Source organism: Drosophila teissieri, chromosome 2R (assembly GCF_016746235.2).
Source record: "Drosophila teissieri strain GT53w chromosome 2R, Prin_Dtei_1.1, whole genome shotgun sequence".
Taxonomy (NCBI): Eukaryota; Metazoa; Arthropoda; class Insecta; order Diptera; family Drosophilidae; genus Drosophila; species Drosophila teissieri.
Genome location: NC_053030.1, coordinates 15,582,395 through 15,604,130, shown reverse-complemented (window position 1 = coordinate 15,604,130; position 21,736 = coordinate 15,582,395). Strand labels below are relative to the sequence as shown.

At 42.6% G+C, this 21,736-nt stretch overlaps 1 protein-coding gene across 10 annotated transcripts in view; it reads right to left on the bottom strand.

Annotated features, from left to right (window-relative positions):
• The window catches only part of LOC122613224 (protein muscleblind), a 162,323-nt gene that overhangs the window by 87,793 nt on the left and 52,794 nt on the right, over positions 1-21,736 (bottom strand). For all 10 annotated transcript variants that reach the window (XR_006325672.1, XM_043787297.1, XM_043787304.1 and 7 more), the window contains one exon: positions 18,031-18,742. Coding sequence is in view for 9 of the 10 variants with exons in the window: in XM_043787297.1 (XP_043643232.1) it covers positions 18,031-18,219 (189 nt within the window). In the remaining variant the exon portion in view is untranslated. The remainder of the gene's footprint in view (positions 1-18,030; positions 18,743-21,736) is intronic.

Genomic DNA, 21,736 nt, shown 5'->3' with positions numbered 1-21,736 from the left:
GAGGCCATGAGTTTGGTTAAGCTCGGCAGATGAAAATTTCAAAAAGCAGAAACATCATAAATTTGGAAGATGGTCGGGGTGATTTCTGAAAGGTTTTCCACAGTGGAGACTAAGCAGAAAATGCCAAACAACTTTTAATAGGTAAACCAAGTTAATTAAGAACCTTCTCCTGGCACATAAAATATTACGTATATTTAACTTAAGATTGACCGACCAAAACCTATACAATACATGTTCATAAGAGCGATAAAGCATCAATGCAAAACTGCTGTGGAATCCGTAACACGAAATTCCTTTTCCCCCACAGTCATGACCCAGCCATTATCATCATCATTAAATGTCATTATGTAAATAAAAGCAAATAATGGGAAAACGGCTTCAGCCGCCTTCGATTTGGGTAACTTTTCAATAGGACCAAACAAACTTGGCCAGGCGGGCAACGTGAAGAGCCCAATAAAGTTTGGGCCCAGGAGCCATAAATATGCGTCGACAATTCCCGCCAGGCAAACCGAAGAAGAAAAGAAGTATGTTGGGTGGATAAAGTGTGTGTGTGTGTGTGTGTGAGCCGATTGCGTGAAGTTGGCATGGGGCAAACAGCAAACAGTGAAGCGGAGACGACAAAGGCGATGCGACAAGATTACGCATACGCCGTGTGTGCTCAGCAAATACGAAATTAGACGCACACGCCGGCATCGGTGACACTCGCCTTTACTTTATTTTCCTTTCGTTTACTTTCCTTTCCTCTACTTTACTTTCACCTCCTCCCCATTATTTGCCTTTTTCCCGGGCCTCTTAAATGCCTCGCTGCGCGCAATGAATTTGTTATGAATTTATATTCGCAGCCGACTGCCTGCTGCCTGCTGCCGGCGGAGGCCAAATGAAAGTAATAAGTTCCATGTGGATGCATCTTTTCCTCCTCCACTCGCGATGGCACAAGAAACGTGCGACAAACGACCATGATTACGCTTTGAGTAAGACAACAGGAGGGGGGTGGGGGTGACGCCACCTCCCAGTAGTTACCCCCATTTACCCACTTCCTGGCCAGGTTAACTCCAATTTGAAGGCACATAATGCCGACAATGCTGACAATGTCGTTTGCCTCCGCCCCACCGCGGGCGCCAAAAACATTTCTATTTGGCATTGCTTTCGTTTTCAATTTGCCTGCTGCCGCCGCCGTCGTCATCTTCAGCGGGCGGATTGCCTCCAGCAGCTGTCCAAAATAAAATGGGACAGACAGACAAGGAGCGTGGCTGTGCTTTTGTCCGCCCTTGCCGTGAAAAACAATAAATATTAAAATAAAATTCGTTAGGTCGCTCAAGAATGCCAGTGTGATCCGATTCGTAAATGCTTAGAGCACCCTGACAGTAATTTGAACATGTAATTTGAATGTTTCCAGCGACATTCCGGCCGGGCATTGGTGAGCAAACTAAGCGATTGATTCTGCTTCTGTTTTACAAGGGAAAATATTCATGCTGCTGCTCGTTCATTAGTATTCGTTACGTTTAGCCAAAGCCATTAATTACTGTGTTTATACGAGGCTAAGAGCAATTCACGAAATGCTCTCACAAATTGTTTCAGAACCGCCATTCAATTTATTTTATTAACAGAAAGTGCAAAGAGCATTATTTCGGATAATTACTTGAAACGGTAAACAACACAAGTTTATTTAGCATAAATCCCGATACATAAGCCAGTATATAAGGGTTAGGTTAAAACTGTAAAACATTGATTTTACTTCCGCATAGTGCGTGCAAATTAAATACGATAATAATGAAGTCACAGCATAAACAGTATAATAGTAATCGACTTTTGTGCACCATTTCTCCGCAGTAAAATTGAAGGCTCAATTTCAGGGCGTAGGTTTACAAATTGCATAAACCAAATGCCGTCTTTTCAATTGCAAAGGTACAGAAACCACACAGCCAGCAGCAGAGGCGACAGCACTCAACTTGTCCTTGCAACGGCGACCGGAGACGAGAGATGCTGTTTATAATTTTATCAACTTGTATAAATATGACAAATCGCTTTATGACTTCTCACGCAGCGGGAGTGCCAAGCCAGAAGGAAAGGCAAAGGGATATGGCCAAGGAAGATGGAAGATGGTAGTTGGTAGATGGGAGTTTTCAGTGGGAGGAAATGACATCCGACTGGCGCCTTTCAGATACCAAAACGAAAAAACACCAAGTCAGCAGCTCCGGGCATTCAAGGCAGACGGGACCAGGACCCAAAAACAAAAAAAACAAAAAAAAAAACAGGGAAATAAAAAGGACGAGGGAGAAATTCTATACGTATGCTTATACTGAAATAATCAAGAAAAATGCTTTGCACTAAATCAGGGGAAAGCAGGCAAAGGTTGCCCAGGAAATGAAACCACAGCCAGCTGACGACGATGACACAATGTCCGCCTCCTGGTTTCCCACAGTGTATATGTACGAACTGTGCTCGTATATGTGTGCGTGTGTGTGTACATGTGCGCCTGGCAAAGCTACATTCTGCGGTCGGACACGGGGCGTATGCGCAATCTTCAGCGTGCAGCTTATGCGCTTTTCCGCCTCACGCGCCTTTCCGACAGCTGCAGTCCCGATGCTATCGAAGTGCCAGTGTTTTCCTTTTACCCAGCTTTTCTTTCCTGGGTTCCGGCTGTGCCCCGCTGTCTTTGTTTCTTCCCTCTGCTCATTTGCATAATTATGTTTCTTTTTCGGTTTGTGTATGAGCGTGGCTTTGCTTCTTTTTTCTTTATCGTCGTGCCTCGTTAAATTGAGCGTTAAACTCGCTGCCTCAATATTTGCGGCCAACTTAATTAGTGCGGCCAGGGAACAATAACGGTTAAGTTGTTTACAGAGTTTCAGGTCAAAAATTCTGAAAGGGATCCCCTTAAGCCAGCGAAAGAGGTCTAATTAAAAAATCGTTATTGGATTAACGAATTAGGCTTTCCATTATATTTCTATCGAGGACTAAATGACACTAACAATATTTTTCTTTCTTTTTTAAGTTATGAGATATACTGTTTAGCTTTAGAAAATGACCACAAGTTGTGGTTAGTTAACTCTGAACTTTATGTCACGTCTTATTCACATCATCCCTCTTTTACAAGCTTTAAATTCCTATACCATCCCAAGGCAATCGCCAATTTCCATGGTTTCCTTGTCTCGCTCCGCTCACTCAATTATCGGCAAACATAATGTGGACATCCCCACTGTGACATCTTACCTGGTGCTTACCTTGCTTACCGTGCCACACGGCATCGCCCTTAGCCCCCAGCTTTTGTGTCTAAAGCTCCGGAGTCGCCGAGGGCCCCAGTTCGTATGCTACATAATTTTGTCACTAATCCGGGCAATAAGATTGTTTAATTTTGCGCTAAACTTAACGCTTTCTTTGCCTTCCTTTCTTTTCTTAGCTGGATGGCTGGCTGTCTGGATGGCTGGCTGGCTGGCAGCTTTTCCAGTCTTTCCGCTTGTGCCCCGCACCACTCGGTGTGGCTTGTTTTTGTTTGGCATTCCCCAGGATGTGTAGAGCCCCCAAAACCCCGATCCATCCCCGGCTGCGATTCACAAAGCTATGCAAATTGAGGCACGGCACACCTGCGGAGGCGACTGGTGGTTGGTTGCTTCGTTGGTTGTTTGGCTTGGCGGAGAAGTAAAACGTAACGAAATGGAGTCGAGGTCTCGGTCTCATGTGCATTGGCATACATTACCTCTAGTAAATGTTACAATCTAGTGTCACGCCCCCTTCCTGGCCATTGTGAATGCTTTATTCACGCGTCAGGATCCATGTCCTCCCTGTGTGTGTGCCTCATTTCGTTTGATTTCGTGCCTGTCCGGGGCTTTGCAGTATTTCCTCCTTCCTCTATCCCCTTTCCCTTTTTTTATTCCTGTTTTTTTCTCCATTTTTATATAGATTGTATTCTGCTTCCTCCTCGCTTTGTGTGTGTGTGATAATAAATTTGCCCTGGTCTAAGGCTCAAAGGGGAAAATGGCAGGGAATCTGGGGGATTGCATGCTGAGGCTGAGGCTCCTTTTCTCGGCTTGCCTTTTCGCTGCTGCTCCTTCTGCTTCATCCTTCCACTTTTTAAGGTATTTTTATGCAAACAAAACTCGAGTGTATGCAAATATTTGAGTTTTAAGTGTGTTTGCCATCTCCACACTCACACTCACACACACACATATGCGAATCCAGTGAGGGCGGCAAAATTAAAAACCGACTCAAATGAAGCATAAGGCCATAGGGTAAGGCTAGTCCTGAATACCCTATTCAAATTTAAAGACGTGACCCGATTTTGCATATTAAAAAGTTCTAAATATATCTGAAAAGAGTTTCTACAGCGCATTTGTAAGTATATTTTTTTTATTAATACTATTTAAACATTAATATTTTCTTTACCAACTAATATGTTTCTCTTTCAATAGGACATTTTCAGATCGCATAAATTTGCATAAATATCTATGGGTGCAGGTCAAAACCATATGTATTACTTGACTAGCTGCTCTTCTTTTCACTATCATCACCCCCTTTGCATTTATTCCTCTTGCTTCAATAAATGTGAAAATTATTAAATTAAGTGAGTGCCTTTCTCCAGGCTGCCTTTCGCCATATGCCATATGCCATGCCCATGCCCATTGTTTAACCCACAGTGCCCGTGTGGGCTCCTCATTTTGCTCCTTCGCCTTCTGGGAAACGAAAGTGGTTTTATGTTTATAAGCAAATAAATTACTGTGTAAATAGGTTAAGTTCCCACTCCCCGTTCCTTGGAAAACGCCCGCCCGGGGCCCACGAAACAACAATTTCCTCCCAGTTGGGACTATTTCCCTCGTATATACATATGTGTGTGTAAGCTCACATCCTTGTGTCTTTGGGGATTTGTTTCTGCACCCTGCTCCATCTAATATCTTTTTGTCAAGCCCCAAACGTCGTGGCATTTAATGTGACAATTAAATTTCATTTTAAATAAAATATCTCAATATTATTTAGGTATGTGCACATCCTTGAGTACCTTGAGGCAAAAGTAAATGGCTTTGTGTGTTTGGGGAAATCTCGGTTCCGAGATCAAAATTATTTCATTGGGTGAGGAAGGCTAAGTAAATTTATATTTCAATAATCAAGTCAAGAATGTGCGTTTTGGGAATCAGCAAGTAAGAATCTTAAAAATACTCAGCAAGAATAACATTTTAAGCCAATATCAATAGCATTTTAATTAACTTCACATCAATTGAGACGCCATTTCTTTGACTTCGTGACTCATGACTCGTGACAAAAAATCCCTTTAGTTTTCCCCCCCAATAAACACATTTCTAATCACTTCCCATCGAGTCACATAAATTGTCGCCGTATCTCCTTGCCACTAGATCTCTTGACACATTTGGTGGCAGTGGCGGCGAATGATAAATTCGCATGGCGTGTGTGAGCGCGCAATGAGAAATTATCAAATAAAACTGCTGAAATAATTACAAAAAGGGTGGGAGTGGAGGAGCAGACGAAGGAGGAATTGTGGCCAGAGTTGTCCGAAATGAAAGAAAAGTAATTAAAAAGTGCGAATGAACGAAATAAAACCCGAAAACGATGAAGAAGTGAAAATTAAAACGAAGCGAGACAGCAGATGAAATTCGTTGACGCTTTCCATTAAGCTTAAGGGAAAAAGCGCGCTGCTCACTGTCAGCGAAAGGATTAATGTCGAAAATAATGATAATAATAATAATAATAATAATTATAATAATTATGAGTGAGAGACAGATTGTCACAAGTTGTCGGGCGGAAGGGGAGAAGGGGGGCAGGTTGAGTAGAATTCATCAGAGGCACTTGAAGACACTTTAAGTTCGTTGCTGGCGCAGCTTAATAAACATAACTCATACGCAGGGTAGGCCACAATCGCTTTCATCGTCCTGGCCCCAAAACACTCGAGGCTGTCTGAGGATGGGCGAGTGTTTGTGTGCGTTGTGTGTGTTTCTCGAGTGCCAGGTAAACAAACACAAGACGTAGATGGAGACAGGAAAGCCCAGGAGGAAGGGAGGCGGAAAAGAGGCCGAGGCGAAGGTAAGGACACATTTCCCACACAAGAGACTCTTGAAACTATTATAAATGTTGACAATAATGGCTTTTTAAGCCTATTTTCCAGCACTCCGAAAGTCTACCTTCCCCCCACTCCTCTGACAATAAATGTCATTTAAATGAATTCATTATAATAAGTCAAGTTGATAGATGGCACAAGCAGCATTCGTAGCATTCGAGCCAGTTACCCAACTCGAGAGCAGGAAATCGTTTTGTTCGCACAACCCAAAAGTGATATACGTATATAAATCGTAATCAAACATTATGATTAGTTGAAAATTGGAAAAAATTGAATGGAAAACTCACATTGCCGGCAGCCTGTTTTTAATTGGGCTCACAAAGCTTACAAGCATATTAACATGGACAGTCGCAAATCGCCAATCGATTGGCGAGGCGATCGAGGAAGAGGAATCACCAAGAGTTAATCCAGCAGCCAGAAACCCCATAGCATATGCAAATCATGTTTGACATCATCAAATGGCAAAAACACTCACACACACTGAGACAACCTCTGAGGAGAGGGAAAAAAAATGCCATGAAAATGGCAAGCAAAAGGAAAACACACAGAGAAGTCGAGATGAAAAACCCGAGTGAGGCAATCTATGATACATGACTTTGTGCAGAGATTATAATGCCCGCTGATTGTTTAATCGCTTGGAAAGTGATGGAAAAGTTGGCCACAAGTCCCCAACCCAACGGGCCAAAAGGGAGGCAGGCGGGAAAAGCAGGGGAAAAGAGGGGGGAAAGCCATTCGAGTGTGCCCATGATAGCAGCAAGTTAATATTTCCATATGCCACGCAGCGATAATGTGATTAAGGTCGCCTGCAAGGCAAGAGCGATAACCATATAAACCAGTGAGTGCGAGCCGAGTTGCCGAGTTGCAAAAGTGGCAACAAAGTTGGCCTTAAGTGGAGGACTCTGACGAATCAATGGCGCTATGAAAGAATCAGTTGTGAATTACCAATAAGAAGTCGGCTACTACATGCAAATGTGGCGTGAACTGTTTAAGTCTTTCTTTATCATAGCTCCATTATTCATTTCAATTAACGTTTCTGTGCAATGATGATATGAATGTGTATTCTGATATAGGGTGACGATCTGAAGTGATCACAAATTAAAGCATTTATTTCAATAGTTGCTAATCCGAGCGAATCGCATAATGTTTATCCAGTCTCATGGCAGCCAGCTAATAGTGTGGCACTCAAAAGGCAACCGCCATGAATGGCTTGTTGATGCAACACTCGAGCAATCAATAAGCCAGCTCTTGGAGTAGCAACTTCTCTCGAGGACAACAATGCCGAAGCTAATGCCTTTTTCCACCCACCCAGCCAGCCACACTGAGTGATATAAATATGCGACCATTTTCCAATGGAGGACAGCAGGACAACGTGGCGCCAGATAAATGGTAAAAGTCTGCGATTGCGAACGAGATGGGGGCAGTTGGGCGCTTTTCGTGGCTCGGATAGTTATAAACAGTAAAAATGTCTAAAACGTTTGCCAATCCATGGGATAAAAATCTCTCTGGCCCAGCGTATTTCTTTTCAGCCTGCAGAGACAACAAACAAACGACAGTAAATCATTCTCAGCTGCGAATGGCGAATGCTGAATGCTGAATGCCGAATGGGATGGCACCCAGTACGTATAGCGGATGGATGGGGAGACTAGTTCCATTTAGATTTTTATTGTTGTCGCCATTTTTCCAGCGAGTGGGTGGGACTTTTCGCCTACTTTGTGCTGCGGCAGTAAACATACCGAAATGCTTTTTGAATTGTAATTTCTGTATTTTTTCGTTGTCGTTGTATTTTTCTCTTGCAATCCTTGGGGCTCTCGGACTTTGCTCCTGATTCTGGTTCTGATTCTGATACAGATTCTGGCGATGACGTTTCTCGATGAGCTCTCTCGCTCTTCTTCAGTCCCTGATAAGCGTGATTGAATTGATTTTCTATTTTTCCCCCTCAGAGGACGGCCTTTGTTGTTGCTGCTGCGCCACTTTGCTGATGGATATCAATTGAAATGCTTAAACAGGCGCTTTGCGCATTTTCAATTTCTATTCGCACAGCCAACCAACAACAAAAAAATGGGAATGGGAGTTCGTATGGCAGGAGAAAGATATTTGTTGATTCTGGCCAGGCGACTTAAATTGTGCTGTCAGTTTTCGAGGAGCCCGAGGAGCGGGAGTTGCTAAGCCTCGGCTTTCGATATTGATTTCGCGTGCGAACGCATGTGTTTGAAAACTCAGGCAACATGACGGAAGTAATCCATTGATTGCCGGACTATTTTCCACGGGTTGGGGGGGGGAAATAAGGAAATTCGCTTCCGGGTCTGGGAGATTTATTTGCGATATCTATTACCGCAAGCAAATATTAGTGTGCTGTACTGATTGCAAAGATGGTAGCGATTAAATGTGTAATATATATTTATTTAAAAATATTTATTATTTTATTAAAAACCTGAAAAGTGCTGGGTGTTCATGCTTAAAGTAATTTAGTTCTGTGCATTTTGTCAACTCCCTGGGCAACGTTTAGTTTTATTCATTGAAAATATTTCATTTCCTTTGCCAAACACAAATTCCAATGAACTGGCAAACTCCACCTCCGCTCCGCTCCGCTTCTATATATCCATCTCATAATATGCAAATTCGATGTGTAAGCGACAGTACGAGAATTCCTGGCCGTCAGTTGTTCAGTTTTTGCAGTCAGATAAGGAGATGAGGAGCAAAGGAGATCACTGGGGGGTAGAGGGGTATAGGAGTGGAGGGGTAGAGGCCGAACCCAATTCGAGCATTTATCGATTCCATTGTTGATTAGCATTTTGCACTCCGCTCCGCAGGCGCTGCCTCGCTTCATTTGATTTCCATCGACGAGCGGCGAGCAAACAAAGCAAGAAATGCCAAAGGCACAGGGTCCTGCGTCCTGGGTCCTGTGTGTCCTGTGTCCCGAATCGTTTGTCAACCCCTAGAATATGATAAGCACCTGCCCTCCGCCAGTCCCAATTGGTTTGGTATCGGTCCGCCCTGGCACCTCTGTAATTTGATGACCCTGTGCGCCATGCCAAAACTATTAAGTAAATTGAATATCTTTCTATTTTTGGTTTTCCTCCTCCTTATTTTCTATGTTCCTTTTTCTTTTTTTTTTGTCTATTTCACCCTGCTAAACCAAAAATAGAAGTCGATGGAGAGCAGGACGGAGACGGAGACTTGAGTTCTAAATTACACTAATGGACACCGAAATGTAACCGAGCAAACTTTTCAGATGAACTGCAAAATCTGAACTGGTTGTGAGCTGAAATGCAGATGGAAAATGGAGATGGAGATGGATACCATGTAGTCATCATCATCATCAAATGACCAGGGAGCGGGATTTTGGGGGGGGTTTTCTAAATAGCTGCGCTTCAAGTGTTTGCCACAAAATGTGTGCACAGGCAAACTTTTGACCATAAATTATGGCATTTATTCAAAAGGCAAACGCTCCTCCGGAAGTCCAAAGGGAGTATTATCCTTTCTCTGACCCACTGCTTCTCTGTGGATTTTCATTTATTAGCCTCTCGCCCCAGTCCGAAAGAACTTGCAGTCCCAATTGACAGACAGTCTCGAAATTTGACCAGCCGCAAAGAGAAATTGAATTTCTCGTTAGGAGCGGTCCATACACTGAGCGCAAAAAACGAATTATTTGAAAATAGCGAGGAAGAGTTTGGGATGTGTCAAAGTAAACTAGACTTTGCTTAGATATGAACAGAAAATATTATTAATTTGACAACAGTAATGCTTATAATTTAGAAATGTATACAAAATTATTCCAGTTTGAGCATTATCCATTTTGAAATGTTTAAAAGTTCTTGTGCTGCCATTTCGAGTTACGTTCTACGCTATCGAGTTTAATGATTGACATCCTGATTATTTTTGATGATCCTCGTTATATGTGCCCAATTGAGTTGCAGTTTTCGAACCAAAGCGGCAGCTGTCGTGTAAAGCTCATTTAACAATGGCAACCCAGGCAGCATCTCCATCAGCCCCAACCCTTCCTGTCCCAAACCTATCCAGTCCCCATCATCATTTCATCCTGGAGCACAAAAAGCGCAAGTTGCTCCATGGCGCGTGCAACTCGAAGGCGCTGCTTGCCGCATGCCGCAGCTTCATTAAAATTGCAGCAGCCACCAGTCAGTGAAAGAACAAGAAGGCAAAAGGGGCGGAGGGCTGTGGGCGGTGGCAGTGGCATGAGTGGGCAAAGTGGGAGTGGCAGTGGCAGAGGCGCAAGCGAAGTGCCAGCAAGATGGCCTAACGACGTCAGCACACAATGGGAGCGCACAATGCGGATGTGTGCGACAAAAACATCAGCAACAACAGCTAAAAAACACAACTACAACAAAAAAATGAACCGAAACGGCAATAGAACATTCCACAATACACCCAAACGCCCGGGGGGGCGTGGCAGGTGGGGGGCGGCAGAAAGGAGAGCAGGCGCCACGGCCTCAGAAGCGGCAAATGACGTCGGTTCTAAGTCGAAGATGATGACGCACAGTGGATGAAAATGCTCTCATAATGCAGGCTTAGGTAAAAGACTTGCATATAAAATAACAAGAATTGCATTGTTTAATTATGCATTGTTAGTTTTACATGTAATACCAATGACCCGTGAAATAAAATAAAAACAAATGTATGAAGTCTATTTAACACCCGGCGGAAAAGCAAGAAAATGCTAATATTTTCCCAAGCTTCCATCCATTCCACTGCTCGAAGGCTGGCCCAAGAAGCCAAGGAGTAAGCGGCAAGGACAGCGACGACATCTCGCGTGACCTGAATTATTGGTGGCATATTGCCACTCATTGACTTTGCCGCAACGCCCGAGGCAAAAGAAAATGCGCCACTCGCCTGAAAGGAGCGGCAGGACACGAAAGAAAGCGGAAGCCACGAGAGCGGGGCGGCGGGCGGAAGGAGGAAGGAGCAAAATGGAAAGGATGCGGAATGCCAGGAGTAGGTCCATTGAAGGAACTTAAAGTTTACTGGGCAAACAGTTTGCAGCGACCGGCTTTAATCAATTTCTCTTGAAAAATGCAACACCCAAGACAAAGGAACGAGCGAGCAGCAGGCTTGGCAAGCCATGCCAACCATACACCATCCTCCTGGCATCGTGGAGTCCTGGCTCCTCTTAGTGGTATCCTGGCAAGCCCGGCGACAAGGCTGACAATTGTTTGTCGAGTTTGTCAAGCGTGGGACGCGAAATGCAACAGGAGCAGCTTGCACTGCAGCTGCATTGTGACCCGCCTGTCGTCCTTTTGCAATCCTTACAAATGTGACGCTGCTTTGTTTGTTTGTCTCGCTTTATTTCACCACTCGTCGACGACATTGCGGTTTAATAATGTGTAAAGTCAAAGTTATTTGATATACCCAAACAGACGCACTCACCCACACACACACAGAAGCTCCCACTTTCAAGGATACAACCGCACACATATGTGCCGTGTGCCCACAGCTTTCGTCCTTCCTCCTCCGCCTCCGCCGCAGTTAGTCATTGCTCGGCTCGAGTCCCAGGCGATGGCTTTTCTTCTTTAAATTTATTGGGTTTTCTGTCTGCCATTATTTGTTAGGCACTCCTTGCCACGCCTCGCCGCCCACCAACTCCTGCTCCTGCTCCTGCTGCTACTGCTCCTGCTCCTGCTGCTACTCCTACATCCCAATCCCCTTCCACACACACGTCTCATTTCGCTCGCGAGTTCCGCAAAAATTGAAAATAAATTGAATGACGTTTTTATTGATCTCGATTTTCGTTGGCTGCGGTCCCTGTTTCTGCTTTTTTTCCTTTTTTTTTTGTAGCACTGCTTAGTTTGACGCTTAGCTGTCGCATGAGAAAAACAGAAAGCAAAAAAAATAAAGAAGAAGTCTGAATTGCGGCTTTATAAGGGAAAATCTTTAATGTCAAGTTGGCGTGTATTTGCCAGCTGAAGAGTAATTATTTACATTTCATTTAATTGAACGACTAAAGCCCAGCGCTTAAAATTTAATACACATCAGCAGAATGATTATTGTAACAAGTGAATTTTCCCATTCCCTTTGACAGCACTTCCTGTTAATCCAATTTCAATCAACAACTTTCTCGACTGCCTCACAAATGTGTCTTCTCTACCTTTTCTACTTTAGGCAATAATCCAAGACAGTCACTCAAGAGTTGATGGCCCAACGAGTCACCTGTCCCGGACTTCGTCCGCCTGAATGACACTCGTATGAATATATAATCCTTCACTCTGTCAGCGAAATGAAATTGCAAGTCGAAAGAGAGAAAAATATTTATTTGTAGAAGACATCGATTCCGAGCGCTATTTACATATGCGCTTTTGACACTCTCCAATCGCTGACTGCATTATCGGAAAATTCCTCGACTTCCGAGGCAACGGGAAAACTTGCGACGTTTTTCACTCGATGGATAGAGCGAAATGAATGGCGTGCATCCCTGCTCGCATTTATATTCATCCCGGCCAGGCATTAGTTTTTGTTTGCCTTTGTCTTAGCCATATGAAAAGAAATTGGCGCCCGAGCAGGGACTTGTTTGTTGGTCAGAATGGAGAGTTTTTTCTTTTTTGTTTTTTGGGTTTGGGAGGGAAGTCTGGCGCCCAAGTGCAATTTGTCAGGCTCGTGACTGGCTCATGGTTGGAGTGTGAGAATGAGATCGAGAACGAGAAGGGAAACGGGAATGGGAAGGGCAGGAGGAAAATGCTGCGAATTGTTGGCTGTGGAATTGGGAGGAATCCGGCAGTGGGAAGAGCACCTCACTCCATCTTGGCTCGCTTCATTTGTTGGCTTAAGTAACTTAACAACTTTGCGCTTGCAACTCGCGTACGCGACTCCTTCGGCGACGTCCTCTTGTTTATATTGATAATGTGCCATTTATTTTATTTAAGGCATGCGCTCGCTTGCTCGATTTGCAGTCACGTTCCGGCAGAGGACGAAATGCGAGAAGAGGGACGGGGTACGGGGGGGATGTGGCAGGACGAATGAATTGTGTAGGTTTCAGCAACTGCGAAATGGCGCACTCGAACCCAAACTCGCTGGCAGTCGCAGTGGCAGAGGCGGTGGCAGTGGCAGTGGCACACATGTGAGTGTGAGTTTGAGTGTGGCCATGCGCAAGGACATGCCACAACTTGCTGTTGCATAATGCATTAAGTGCTGGTGGGCGAAATATCCTGGATGGCAGGCAGCGGGAGTTGCTCTGCTGAGTTATTGACTTGAAGTTTGTTGCGGAATTTCCAAGTGCAACGTGTGTAAGGCATAACAAATTAGGCGCGCCTGGCAGCAGAATGTTGCAGCATTGCAAATGGGGCGGACTGGGGCGTAGGTGTAATCCAAATGCTCTGCCACATCCACATAATGGCAGGTGAGAGGACACTGCACTCGAAACAGATTTCGGTGATGCCTTAAGGCAACGAGGGATTTATGCAGTCTTAAAGTGTTTCACAGCCCATGCACAAGATGTTGACAAAGTTGATAAAGACCAACCCATGTGTATGAGCCTTAAATCAAAGATTTCCTTAGACAACGTTCCCTGTTCGGGCGCCACTCCATTGTTTTGCTTAGATATACCAAAGTATTGAAACAGCTCTCATCAAAACTTCTCACCAATTACCGAAAAAATCAATTTTATGTCCTATTGACTGAATGACAACCGCAAAGTTTTCACTCTTTTCTATACATTTCCCGTCTTTATTTCACTTCTCTTCCCATTTATTCCGAGCAACTATTGATGATTCTTCTTTTCTATTCCTTTCTTTCGATTCCTCTTATTGGTGTTCGCTCTATTTCCCATTTTCTGGGAAGTTTTATTTAAATTGGATTTACTTCTTTTTTGGTTTATTTTGTACATTAAGTTGCTGCTGCCATTCATTTCTTCTGCTCGGCTGCTTATTATTATTATCGATTTCAATGCCGACCAGCAATTTTTCATGCCAAATTGGAGGACCAAAGGCGGTGGCAGAAAAAATAGATAATGGAATTAAAAATAATTGGATGACATTGAAAATGTGGGTGAGCGAGCAGAATCAGATTCAGAATCAGAGCGATGGCGAAACTTTATTATTTTCCTTTTCTTGTTTTTTTTTATGTCAGCCAGTTCCTGTTGCCTTTAAAATTTAATTACCAAAGTATTTCCGAGGCAGCTCGAGGCGATCCGGAAATTCAAGCGTCAACTACAAAATTGGAATAAACAACAGAAAAGCGTCCTTTGCCCGAAGGAGCGACAAGGAGCGAAGATGTCAAAGTGGCCGCCTTTGTTCTTCTCTCTCACTCCCTCGTGCCTACGGTTTTCGCAAGCGGAAGAGTTGCCATTTTCATTTTCTTTTGCGGCAGCGCCGTTTTCCTTTTTATTCTTTTCGACCATAATTTGCATGGCATGGGAACTTGACTTTTGTTGCCCCGCCCCGCCCCGCCTCGCAAGGGAAGTGGAAGTGGAAAGTGGCAAGAGGGAAAGCTGGCGCGGAAAATATGTTGCAGGCGGCGGCGGCGGCAGTGTTGGGAATATAATAGAAAAATAAGGTGCCACACAATATGGCCGAGAGCTTTACAGTTGGTTAAGTAGCAAAAGCGCGCGAAGCGGCGAAAGGACGACGTGGCAAAAGGCGCCGGATAAAGTGCCACCAGCCAAGCGGCAGTCCAGAAAAACGCTCGCTGCGGAGGAGGAGGAGATTTTCCAGCGAGGCCATCTCGCCCCGCAGAGCAGAGCACAGCGCCAGAGCATGGCGTTAAAATTGTGTTGACAAGAAAATTATAAACCGGAAAATGTTTTATGTTGTGGCTATGCGATTTTCACTCATTCTTAGCCCTCTCACTTTCACACTCTCGCTCTGTTTACAGGGTATCACCCAAGCCATGCTATCTCGCTTTCCGAGTGGCTTTTAAAGTTGCAGCTCTTCAACTCGCCCATTGTGGCCAAATTAAATTGCGGGGAAATTACCAACGAAATGATGCCAATTTGCTGAAAGGGTCAGAGGTCGCTAAGCGACCTGAGCTAAAAGGCATTCGAGTTTGCTGGTTATTTTTTAAGAATTTTCAACTAGTTAGAAAATGCTCCACTATTCCAACGAATATTATTAGAATATGGAAATAATTCTTGGCATGGTTCATGCGTAATGCCTTTTGACATTAAATCACAAATTCTGGATAAGCCCTCTAATGCTGACATTGACCCAGTTTTAAGTTGTAATGCTGCTTAAACTTTTTCTTTGTAAAATGGCATTTAAAAGCCCAGTACGCGCAGCGTAGCAATAAATTAGTGTCGCGGCCACCGAGAAAAAGTTTAAACACGGCCAGGTACACGTGTATTCCATATAGTATGGCCATATAATCACAGGGAGTCGTACATAGGCCTTTCGTCCTCGAATATATATATATATATATATAATGTGCTGGTTACTTGCCACGTTTAAGTTCGTTAAACATTTAAGCCCAGCTCGTTTTGTGTGTCAAGCACACACGTACATGCACAGTGTACAGTGTGCACTCATATACACGTACATACTATAGAAAAAGTCGGTGGGGACAAAAAGAGGTGAAAATGAGTGCAAACACACTCGCCTACAATTACAGCACTCAAAAGGGGGCGAAGAACAACGGGGCAAGGCAAATGGAAAATGGAAAAATGCGAAGGAGGCTGGGGGAAAACGCTTGGCGAACGAAATTGCTCGGCAACTTTACTGCATAGTTAATTAATAGGATAACACAATTAATTTGTGGGCAATGAATGTCTGAGCTTTATTTACCCGCCCAGCTGGGCAAAAACTACAAGTGCCCAAGGGTCACTGGGTGTGTGTGTCCTTTCCATTTCCACTTCCACTTATACTACTACCACTTCCATTGCCATAACCATACCCATACCGAATTCCAGCTTGCAGCTGCTGCCCCACAGATGATGTGGATTCTGCAGTCAGAACTCGCTTATCACGCAGCTGTGGTTTCGGATAATTGCCAAAAGGCTTATGAGATTTCCCAGGCATGGCCAGAAACTAACCGAGGCGCAAGTCTGACCCGGCTCCTAATGATCCATCAAAGATAATTGGAAATGTTTTGGGGTTAGGCTTGATTAATGATGCAGGTCAGGCATTGTGCGGAGAGAAATGGCCAGAATTATGAATATTTAATATGCATTCAAATTCGACACGGCTGAGATTAAATCATAAGTGGATTTTAACTACAGCCTCGGACTACGCATGTCACACATTATAGATCTTAACTCTTAGAATTGGAATACTGAGCAGTGAGCTGGGAACTTTTATTTACCAACTTTGGAAAAGATTAATCTATAACTAAGTCCAATAAATGACTCTGGTTTGGAACAAAGAGAATTTTAGAGCCTCCCTAATACATTCATTGAGGCCCAGTCGCAAAAGGTAAACAGTGCAAAAAATGGGAGGGCTTTCCAGTGGCTCAATTAACAATGCCCACCCCTCTTCACCACCCAGTAAACAGAAAAAAAAGGAAAAAACAAGCGTGGATCCTGCGAGCCAACGAGCTACTTACAAACATCAGTTTTAACTATTGTTTGCACACTAGACTCAAGAGCGACAAAGCGAAATGGTTGGTGGGGCGCAGGGATAAAAAGGACGAACTATGCCCAACTTTAAGGACCGAGTCGCTCGCTTTGGGTTTTGTTGGGAATAACAAAAGGCCGTTGGCCAAACAAGCTGCCAGCGACGCCTAAAAAGCGGCAACGTAAAATTTCAAAACGTAATTTTTTATGCTGTCACAAATTTGATGGCGATGGTGATGCTATGCCATCACTCCACCTACTGCTCCTTCTACTGCCACTGCTTCTGCCACTGCCACTGCTGATGATGATGGCATTTTGTCAGCATTATTATACTATACATAAAATACTCCACTTTACGTTGCCATTCTTTGGCAGTTGTTTGTTTGTTGCGGGTAGAACAAAAAAGCTTAATAAAGAAAACACCAAACAGGCAACTTAATTTTTTCCTGCCCCTTCTTCGCCATTGTCCTGTTTAAAAACATCCTTTTGTTCACCCCTTTGTTTCGCCTCCCCCCCACTAATTTGCCACGTTGCTGTTTTTCGGGCGGTAAAAAAATTGCGGAAAAGTGGAAACCTCTTTGGCTTTGATTGTATCTGCCCAGCGGCAGGTTGTTTGTTATTTACGATAAGATCAATGGAATCGGTTCTACGACGGACGGGGGTGTGTGTTCTTAAAGCTAGAATCTTAAACTTAATAAGTGAATTTTAAGTGCTTTACCTTGAAGTTGTCCATGTCTATGAGTTGCGTGGCCTAAAATCACTCGAATGATGGCGACAGACGATTTCAGTTATTCAGTTGAGTTTAAGAGAACGTTTTATTGTTGCATTTAAGTTTACACAGAGAAAATCCCAGACTTGGTGTTTAAATTTGAATTTGAATGAAATACTACTCAATAAGTCACCACTTTTCTGTTTTTCTCTCTGTTTTTGTTTTTTCGGGGTTTCGATGGGTGGTGGAACTCTCTTATTTGTAAGCCAAAAGCCAAAGCCTTCTACTCGGGACCCAAGACTCAAGCCTCAAGCACACTCACGCACACATTCTCAATGGTCAAGCTCAGCCCGGCGCTGCATTTAGCTGTTTAGCTGCATTTAATTTATATTTTATTTAGAGGTAGGCACTTAGAGAGACAGCCACTAGGTATATAGTGTGTGTATTTAGGATATGTATATATAGAAGCACAGAGATACCAAAAACGAAAATGGAGTTTATAAAAGCACAGAAGCACAAACAACAAAAGCGAGACAAGATCAGTTTTCGTTGAGGCCCTTAATTTGGGGATTCGGTATTGCTTTGAAATATATATTATTTCAGATTTTTTTTGTTTTTTTTTTGGTGGGATGAGAAATCAAGACTTAAAGCTTACGGTCTACGAGTCACACGAAGCGAATAGAGGGGAGTTGAGGGCATAGACGGTTTGGTGGTTGGTGGTTCTAGTTCGGTTCAACATTGGGGGTATGGTGGGTGGGGGGTGATACTGACCTTGATGCTGTCGTAGCAGGCGGTGACCTTGCCGTTCTGGACCTCCACGTTGGCCGGGGGATGGGCGAACTTGCACTCGGTGTCCTGGCGCGAGCATTTGTTGCGCTGGAACTCGCGACAGACCTCCAATTGCAGCCAGCGCGAGTCCTTGCCGTTGAGCAGGCTGTTCATATTGACAACGTTGGCCATCGTGTTTTTCGGGGTTATAGATATATAACTATATGCTGTTTACGGATCTGGATCTGGATCTGGATCTGGGATAGCTGGATAGTAGTTTGTATAGTTATAGCCTAGCGACTAGAGAGAGTTCTTATTTTTTCTTGCTTTTTATTGATTTACTATACGTTTTTATTGGTGGTTTTTAGTGCTCCGCTCGCGACACGCACACACAGAAAACACTAAATTCAAGAGCACAGATCAGCACCTATATATGTATATAGCATAGATCTATGGCAGATGGTATGATGGTATTTCAGTTGCTTTCTGGTCTTTATCGATTTTGTTCGTTAGCGTTTTTGTGGAGTACAAAGCTTGTGGGGGTAGCTGATAGCTTGGGCTATAATTTTGATTCAAATCGAACGACGCTTATTCAAATATATAGATGTGAGTGTGTGTAGATACATATATCTATCTATAGATAAACGCAGCTGTTAATTTTTGTATTTTATATATATTTTACTGCTTTTTTGTGTGTAAGCTGAGTTTACATTATCTGAAATGAGAGTAAAAGAGAGAAATAGAACTTTAGGATCATACCGACTTGGTTCACATTCCAAGAGAGATAAATAGAAATGGCGAAAGACAGAGATAGATAGTCGTATAGTGAGAAAGAGAGAGACAGAGCGATTCTAGGTATAAGTGAGAGATGTGGAAACTGATCATGTTTTTTTTTAGATTTTAGGGGTTAGTAATGCGCAAGTCGTTGTGTTATGGTTTTTATGCAGAATGCAATGCTCAAATGATAATTATAAACAAAAGACAATTGACAGACATAACCGTATCACTATGGAGTATTTAATATGTAATATATTTGCGATAGATTCCTAGACTAAATGAGCGAATGGTGTGCAAAATAAAAGTTCTCGTTTCATACAACTTATGATATAGTCACTAAAAATAGTTCACCAGATATACACAAATGAATATCTGGTTGTATACAATATATATATGTATATATAGTTTATATAGAGCGTGAGCAGCGTTTGGCATCCAGTTTGCAGCTTTCTGGAGGGTATCGCAGGGTATCCAACAGCCAAAATAGCCAAAACAGCCAAGAGCCACAGCTAAAGAGCCACAGCCAAATAGCCAAATAGCCAAATTAAGCCTAGCCCCTAAGGCAATTCATCGCAATGCACATAGACCAAATAAAAAGATTACTACGGATAAATATTATCAACTAAAGTGCACTAATGGTCGCTCAGATACGTACATACATAAATATATATGTTTATATATTCGTGTATCTGTAGGCCCGGCCCAGCGGTGTTTAGCAATTAATTTGTATAGGTAGGTATATAATATTTTTTGATCGTTTTTAGCTAAGCAACATTTAAGAGAGAGACACCGCCTGAGAGAGAGTAGTGTTTAAGACTCGTATATATATTCACTTCATAGCAAATTTCTTTTTATAGCAATGGGATAAATTGTTAAACGCACTTACCGCTCGATAAAAATATTTTTTATTTAACGCTTATTGCGCTTAATCAAATACTGTAAAAAGAATTTCGTTTATAATATACATATATAGTAAAAGGAAATGGAAAACTGTTACTTAGGATAGAGAAGTGTAAGTAAATTTCAAAAATCACCCAGTGACACAATCATCGATGACGGCACACACAATTTGATATTGATATTTTGTTGTTATTAGCATTTCAGCTTGTGTTTATTTGCCATTGCATTGCATTGTGTTTTGTTTGATTTGTTTTTATCTTCATTTGAACGCCTGTTGCAATTGTTGTTGTAATCGTGTTTGCATTGGTGTGCGTGTATGTCTTTAATCTTATCTTATCGCAGTCAGCGGCATATGAATCAAAGTTTTTTGAAAATGGGAATCTATAAAGCTTTCCTTGCTTGTCTGGGTTTTTTTTCCAATATTTAATGGGCTTGGGCCGGTGAGACATTAATGGGGAGTGACGAACTAATTTTGCAATCGAAACTGATATGAGTAAACTGACAACAATTGCGCAAATTTGGTTAAATATGCGATTTGGTGTGGCTGCACTGCTATTCGATCACGTTGAATCCAAAATTCCTCTCGCTGTTCAATAAACATTCTCCCAAAAGCCGAATATTTCCTATCTAGCATTTGGCATTTTCAAAGATATCACACCGACACACTGACAGCAAATTATCTCAGCCAAGTCAATTCGAAAAGATACCAACGAAGACAATTAATAAACTTCATTGAGAACACACATACAGCACGTATTCTATCTAGTTGCTGTTAGTATTTGGATTTGTGGATACGTTCGCATGATGTCAGCTGCGAATTGCTTTTCCGTATTTTAACTTGATTTCCAAAGATATAAATTGTGATTTAATTTATGAGCTGAGAAATTGAAGAGCCATCATCTACTTGCGTGTGTCTATGTGTGTGTTTGTGTGTGTGGGTGGGCTAATGTTTATGGCATGTATTAAAATAATTCTTGAAAACTTTTTCGGCTAAAACAAAAAAAATCTCTATCCACAGAAAACCGACCACGGGGGAAAAACAAAAAAAAAACAAGAAACACGCAAGTGAAACAGACGGGACGCCCACACAAGCGGACGTGGCTGGGCATCAGGCTATGTGGAATATATAGAAGATATTATAGCCAACAGATACAAATGCAGATACAGATACAAGTACTGAGTTCGAAACAGCGCCAGAAATTAGCAGCCGTGTCATTGACGCAGTACGAAAATTTATGACCAGAAGCGGGTGTGGAAATCGCTGCACGAAAATAAACTTCCCAATAGTGTTTAGACGTGAAATTGGGCCAAGAATAATCGAAGGTTCTCCCGTTTGTGCGGACATACATATGTAAATATATAGATTTGTATAATACGCAGATTGGTGCATCCGCCGACCTACAAACAACCTTCAGACCAACTGCTTTCAAATCTAAGGACACTCGCATCTCGGCGATTTTCGGTTATTAAAAAATCATTAAGAGAATCAAAAAAGAAACGAATTAAACTGACGAACAAAAAACGATGCAAATTGATGTAGACCCAGACCCCGAAGACAAACAAGTTCAACAAGTTTTGTCCGTAGGTTTTGTTTTCCTTTTTTCTTTCTGGTTTTTCGGTCTCGTATCAAAAAGTGTTTTGAAGGTTAAAGTTGCCGAAAAAAAGCGCTGAAACATCTGAGAATCGAAGAAACCAGCAGCAGCCAGCCAGGGAGAGAGTGAAGATTGAAAAACTGTTAATTTCCAAAGCTGTTAACGCAACTCCACTAAATATTTGTTCACATTCGCATTTCACATGTGCCCAAGTTCGACTTTATGTCTATGCAAGCTGAGTCAACACAAAGGCAGCTGTGCTGACATCAGAATTTTTGGGCAAACCTAATTGCATCTGGAATTCTTTATCAGTTTCTTGTTCAATTTTCAATAGTAACAAGCGATTCCGAAATAATTTGTAAATGGGGAAATACTATTCATTGGAGAATTGGCAAAGTTTTTTATCTACAATTTATGCGTGAGTAATTATGAACTATTTC